This window comes from Oncorhynchus clarkii, chromosome 21 (assembly GCF_045791955.1).
Source record: "Oncorhynchus clarkii lewisi isolate Uvic-CL-2024 chromosome 21, UVic_Ocla_1.0, whole genome shotgun sequence".
Classification (NCBI taxonomy): domain Eukaryota; kingdom Metazoa; phylum Chordata; class Actinopteri; order Salmoniformes; family Salmonidae; genus Oncorhynchus; species Oncorhynchus clarkii.
Window position 1 is genome coordinate 49,862,362 of NC_092167.1, and position 7,152 is coordinate 49,869,513.

The following is a 7,152-nucleotide window of genomic DNA, read 5'->3' on the forward strand; positions in this document are numbered from 1 at the left end:
AACGAGGCTATATACAGGGGGTACCGGTACAGAGTCAATGTGGAGGCTATATACAGGGTGTACCGGTACAGAGTCAATGTGGAGGCTATATACAGGGGGTACCGGTACAGAGTCAATGTGGAGGCTATATACAGAGGGTACCGGTACAGAGTCAATGTGGAGGCTATATACAGGGTGTACCGGTACAGAGTCAATGTGGAGGCTATATACAGGGGGTACCGGTACAGAGTCAATGTGGAGGCTATATACAGGGTGTTACGGTACAGAGTCAATGTGGAGGCTATATACAGGGGGTACCGGTACAGAGTCAATGTGGAGGCTATATACAGGGTGTACCGGTACAGAGTCAATGTGGAGGCTATATACAGGGTATTACAGTACAGAGTCAATGTGGAGGCTATATACAGGGGGTACCGGTACAGAGTCAATGTGGAGGCTATATACAGGGTGTTACGGTACAGAGTCAATGTGGAGGCTATATACAGGGGGTACCGGTACAGAGTCAATGTGGAGGCTATATACAGGGGGTACCGGTACAGAGTCAATGTGGAGGCTATATACAGGGTGTACCGGTACAGAGTCAATGTGGAGGCTATATACAGGGGGTACCGGTACAGAGTCAATGTGGAGGCTATATACAGGGGGTACCGGTACAGAGTCAATGTGGAGGCTATATACAGGGTATTACGGTACAGAGTCAATGTGGAGGCTATATACAGGGGGTACCGGTACAGAGTCAATGTGGAGGCTATATACAGGGGGTACCGGTACAGAGTCAATGTGGAGGCTATATACAGGGGGTACCGGTACAGAGTCAATGTGGAGGCTATATACAGGGGGTACCGGTACAGAGCCAATGTGGAGGCTATATACAGGGGGTACCGGTACAGAGTCAATGTGGAGGCTATATACAGGGGGTACCGGTACAGAGTCAATGTGGAGACTATATACAGGGTGTTACGGTACAGAGTCAATGTGGAGGCTATATACAGGGGGGTACCGGTACAGAGTCAATGTGGAGACTATATACAGGGGGTACCGGTACAGAGTCAATGTGGAGGCTATATACAGGGGGTACCGGTACAGAGTCAATGTGGAGGCTATATACAGGGGGTACCGGTACAGAGTCAATGTGGAGGCTATATACAGGGGGTACCGGTACAGAGTCAATGTGGAGACTATATACAGGGGGTACCGGTACAGAGTCAATGTGGAGACTATATACAGGGTGTTACGGTACAGAGTCAATGTGGAGGCTATATACAGGGGGGTACCGGTACAGAGTCAATGTGGAGACTATATACAGGGGGTACCGGTACAGAGTCAATGTGGAGGCTATATACAGGGGGTACCGGTACAGAGTCAATGTGGAGACTATATACAGGGGGTACCGGTACAGAGTCAATGTGGAGACTATATACAGGGTGTTACGGTACAGAGTCAATGTGGAGGCTATATACAGGGGGGTACCGGTACAGAGTCAATGTGGAGACTATATACAGGGGGTACCGGTACAGAGTCAATGTGGAGGCTATATACAGGGGGTACCGGTTCAGAGTCAATGTGGAGGCTATATACAGGGGGTACCGGTACAGAGTCAATGTGGAGACTATATACAGGGGGTACCGGTACAGAGTCAATGTGGAGGCTATATACAGGGGGTACCGGTACAGAGTCAATGTGGAGGCTATATACAGGGGGTACCGGTACAGAGTCAATGTGGAGGCTATATACAGGGGGGTACCGGTACAGAGTCAATGTGGAGACTATATACAGGGGGTACCGGTACAGAGTCAATGTGGAGGCTATATACAGGGGGTACCGGTACAGAGTCAATGTGGAGGCTATATACAGGGGGTACCGGTACAGAGTCAATGTGGAGACTATATACAGGGGGTACCGGTACAGAGTCAATGTGGAGGCTATATACAGGGGGGTACCGGTACAGAGTCAATGTGGAGACTATATACAGGGTGTACCGGTACAGAGTCAATGTGGAGACTATATACAGGGTGTACCGGTACAGAGTCAGTGTGGAGGCTATATACAGGGGGTACCGGTACAGAGTCATTGTGGAGGCTATATACAGGGGGTACCGGTACAGAGTCAATGTGGAGGCTATATACAGGGGGTACCGGTACAGAGTCAATGTGGAGACTATATACAGGGGGTACCGGTACAGAGTCAATGTGGAGACTATATACAGGGTGTTACGGTACAGAGTCAATGTGGAGGCTATATACAGGGGGGTACCGGTACAGAGTCAATGTGGAGACTATATACAGGGTGTACCGGTACAGAGTCAATGTGGAGACTATATACAGGGTGTACCGGTACAGAGTCAATGTGGAGGCTATATACAGGGGGTACCGGTACAGAGTCAATGTGGAGGCTATATACATGGGGCACCGGTACAGAGTCAATGTGGAGGCTATATACAGGGGGTACCGGTACAGAGTCAATGTGGAGGCTATATACAGGGGGTACCGGTACAGAGTCAATGTGGAGGCTATATACAGGGGGTACCGGTACAGAGTCAATGTGGAGACTATATACAGGGGGTACCGGTACAGAGTCAATGTGGAGACTATATACAGGGTGTTACGGTACAGAGTCAATGTGGAGGCTATATACAGGGTGGTACCGGTACAGAGTCAATGTGGAGACTATATACAGGGTGTACCGGTACAGAGTCAATGTGGAGACTATATACAGGGTGTACCAGTACAGAGTCAATGTGGAGGCTATATACAGGGGGGTACCGGTACAGAGTCAGTGTGGAGGCTATATACAAGGGGTACCGGTACAGAGTCATTGTGGAGGCTATATACAGGGGGTACCGGTACAGAGTCAATGTGGAGGCTATATACAGGGGGTACAGGTACAGAGTCAATGTGGAGGCTATATACAGGGGGTACCGGTACAGAGTCAATGTGGAGGCTATATACAGGGTGTTACGGTACAGAGTCAATGTGGAGACTATATACAGGGTGTACCGGTACAGAGTCAATGTGGAGGCTATATACAGGGGGTACCGGTACAGAGTCATTGTGGAGGCTATATACAGGGGGGTACCGGTACAGAGTCAATGTGGAGACTATATACAGGGTGTACCGGTACAGAGTCAATGTGGAGGCTATATACAGGGTGTACCGGTACAGAGTCAATGTGGAGGCTATATACAGGGGGTACCGGTACAGAGTCATTATGGAGGCTATATACAGGGGGTACCGGTACAGAGTCAATGTGGAGACTATATACAGGATGTACCGGTACAGAGTCAGTGTGGAGGCTATATACAGGGGGTACCGGTACAGAGTCAGTGTGGAGGCTATATACAGGGTGTTACGGTACAGAGTCAATGTGGAGGCTATATACAGGGGGTACCGGTACAGGGTCAATGTGGAGGCTATATACAGGATGTACCGGTACAGAGTCAGTGTGGAGGCTATATACAGGGGGTACCGGTACAGAGTCATTGTGGAGGCTATATACAGGGGGTACCGGTACAGAGTCAATGTGGAGGCTATATACAGGGGGTACCGGTACAGAGTCAATGTGGAGACTATATACAGGGTGTACCGGTACAGAGACAGTGTGGAGGCTATATACAGGGGGTACCGGTACAGAGTCATTGTGGAGGCTATATACAGGGGGGTACCGGTACAGAGTCAATGTGGAGACTATATACAGGGTGTACCGGTACAGAGTCAATGTGGAGGCTATATACAGGGTGTACCGGTACAGAGTCAATGTGGAGGCTATATACAGGGGGTACCGGTACAGAGTCATTATGGAGGCTATATACAGGGGGTACCGGTACAGAGTCAATGTGGAGACTATATACAGGATGTACCGGTACAGAGTCAGTTTGGAGGCTATATACAGGGGGTACCGGTACAGAGTCAGTGTGGAGGCTATATACAGGGTGTTACGGTACAGAGTCAATGTGGAGGCTATATACAGGGGGTACCGGTACAGGGTCAATGTGGAGGCTATATACAGGATGTACCGGTACAGAGTCAGTGTGGAGGCTATATACAGGGGGTACCGGTACAGAGTCATTGTGGAGGCTATATACAGGGGGTACCGGTACAGAGTCAATGTGGAGGCTATATACAGGGGGTACCGGTACAGAGTCATTGTGGAGGCTATATACAGGGGGTACCGGTACAGAGTCAATGTGGAGGCTATATACAGGGGGTACCGGTACAGAGTCAGTGTGCGGGGGTACAGGTTAGAGGTCACTTGTAGGTAGAGGTGAAGTGACTATGCATAGATAATAAACATGGAGTAGCAGCCGTGTACAAAACAAATGGAGGAGAAGGTCAATGTAAATTGTCCAGTGATATATATGAGTGACTTGACTATAGCATATTATTTAGGCTAATGGGATATATAGCTGTTGAATTAGGCTACAGGTTACATGTTACAGGCTACGGGTTACGGGCTACAGGTTAGAGGCTACAGGTTAGAGGCTACAGGTTAGAGGTTACATGCTACAGGTTAGAGGCTACAGGCTACATGTTACAGGCTACATAATACAGGTTACAGGCTACAGGTTACAGGCTACAGGTTAGAGGCTATAGGCTACATGTTACAGGCTACAGGTTACAGGCTACGGATTACAGGCTACAGGTTACAGGCTACGGATTACAGGCTACAGGTTACAGGCTACGGATTACAGGCTACAGGTTACAGGCTACGGATTACAGGCTACAGATTACAGGTTACATGTTACATGCTACAGAATACAGGTTACAGGCTACAGGTTACAGGCTACAGGTTAGAGGCTACAGGCTACATGTTACAGGTTAGAGGCTACAGGCTACATGTTACAGGCTACAGGTTACAGGCTACAGGTTACAGGCTACAGGTTACGGGCTACAGGTTACAGGCTACAGGTTAGAGGCTACAGGTTATAGGTTACAGGTTACAGGCTACAGGTTACAGATTACAGGTTAGAGGCTACAGGCTACAGGCTACAGGTTACAGGCTACAGGTTACAGGCTACAGGTTACAGGCTACAGATTACAGGCTACAGGTTAGAGAGTACAGGTTAGAGGTTACAGGTTAGAGGCTACAGGTTACGGGCTACAGGTTACAGGCTACAGGCTACAGGTTACAGGTTACAGGCTACAGGTTACAGACTACAAGTTACAGGCTACATGTTACAGGTTAGAGGCTACAGGCTACAGGCTACAGGTTACAGGCTACAGGTTACAGGCTACAGGTTACAGGCTACAGGTTACAGGTTACAGGCTACATGTTACAGGTTACAGGCTACATGTTACAGGTTACAGGCTACATGTTACAGGTTACAGGCTACATGTTACAGGTTACAGGCTACAGGCTACAGGCCTAATAGAAAGGTCATGTCATGCTATGATGACACTGTGATTTTTAGTCTTAATCTATTCCTGATTACACCCACGTTGTTCAACTTTCACATGAAATACCAGATAAACTGATTATTAGACCTGGGGGGGGGGGGGGTCTTAAACCCAATCGATAGATTCAATTAGTTCATTACAGTAGCCTTTATGACCTCAAATTGTCACCCTATTCAACAGTACACTCCTTTTAATCATAGCCCCTATTGCACCAAGTCAAAAGTAGTGCACTATATAGGGTGGGTAGCATTTGCGACATTCAACCTAATCGTTGTGTTATTTATTTATCGGTTATCTCACCTCACAGTCGTAAAGAGCCGTTAGCTGATCGATTATCCATTCCTCCAGATTCAGTCTCTTTCTCAATTCTTTTCGGTCATATTTCACGGTTACTCGCCCTTGCTTCCGAACAGGGATCTCCGGTTCTTCGGTGGAACCGGCAGCTGCCGTCTGGAAATATACCCGGGGTTGAGGACTCGTCTCTGGGCTGGTAACCGCAGCCATGGTCGGTCGGCTGAAGAAGATCCTGGAAGTCCTGTTGGTAGAGCGAATTTATTCGCGTTGTTTTGTATTGTTCTCCGTGTTGTGTGGTCGTCAACGCGGTATTGATTCTACAGGAGCAGATAGAAAATGTACCGAGTCAAGTCTCCGTTACGCTATTGTTCCCTTCTTGCAAAAGAGCATGGCATTAGGTTCACTTCGTGGTTTCCAAATCAAAGTCACCATCAAAAATAGACTATAAAATTGGCTTATTTCCACTGTGACAATTCGTCGCATAAAAATACAGCTATAGCAAAGAGTCTCCTGTTCAGTACAAAGAGAAAATATTCCACGAGACTCTCCCGTCTCTGTCCTCGTGGTGTTGTAAAAAACGTATGAAAAAGCGGTTGACTTGTCCGTTTTCTACTGATAACTTCACGTTACGTAGACAAAATAAACGATAGTCCTGATTTATTTACTATTTCCTCCTCTCTTCTTTCTCGTCTTTTTTTGGTCTTTTTTTGGCCCTTTCGGCGTCCTCTCTCTCTCTCTCTCTATTCCTTCAGTGCCCACCTCTCTCTCTCTCTCTCTCTCTCTCTCTCTCTCTCTATTCCTTCAGTGCCCCCCTCTCTCTCTCTCTCTCTCTCTCTCTCTCTCTATTCCTTCAGTGCCCCTCTCTCTCTCTCTCTCTCTCTCTCTATTCCTTCAGTGCCCCTCTCTCTCTCTCTATTCCTTCAGTGCCCCCCCCCTCTCTCTCTCTCTCTCTCTCTCTCTCTCTCTCTCTCTATTCCTTCAGTGCCCCTCTCTCTCTCTCTCTCTCTCTCTCTCTATTTCTTCAGTGCCCCCCTCTCTCTCTCTCTCTCTCTCTATCTATTCCTTCAGTGCCCCTCTCTCTCTCTCTCTCTCTCTCTCTCTATTCCTTCAGTGCCCTCTCTCTCTCTCTCTCTCTCTCTCTCTCTCTCTATTCCTTCAGTGCCCCTCTCTCTCTCTCTATTCCTTCAGTGCCCCCCTCTCTCTCTCTCTCTCTCTCTCTCTCTATTCCTTCAGTGCCCCTCTCTCTCTCTCTCTCTCTCTCTCTCTCTCTATTTCTTCAGTGCCCCCCTCTCTCTCTCTCTCTCTCTCTCTCTCTCTCTCTCTATTCCTTCAGTGCCCCTCTCTCTCTCTCTCTCTCTCTCTATTTCTTCAGTGCCCTTCTCTCTCTCTCTCTCTCTATTCCTTCAGTGCCCCTCTCTCTCTCTCTCTCTCTCTCTCTCTCTATTCCTTCAGTGCCCCTCTCTCT

The 7,152-nt window shown here is 48.2% G+C and overlaps 1 protein-coding gene across 2 annotated transcripts in view; it reads right to left on the reverse strand.

The window, feature by feature from the left end:
* LOC139379120 (protein phosphatase 1 regulatory subunit 14B-like) overlaps positions 1 to 6,670 on the reverse strand; it is a 47,718-nt gene extending 41,048 nt beyond the window's left edge. Inside the window, exon 1 of one of the 2 annotated variants that reach the window (XM_071121952.1) lies at positions 5,694 to 6,670. In XM_071121952.1, coding sequence (XP_070978053.1) covers positions 5,694 to 5,897 — 204 coding nt within the window. In that variant the 5' untranslated portion in view covers positions 5,898 to 6,670. The remainder of the gene's footprint in view (positions 1 to 5,693) is intronic. The other variant, XM_071121951.1, reaches the window with a different exon arrangement.
* Between the last annotated feature and the right edge of the window lie 482 nt (positions 6,671 to 7,152).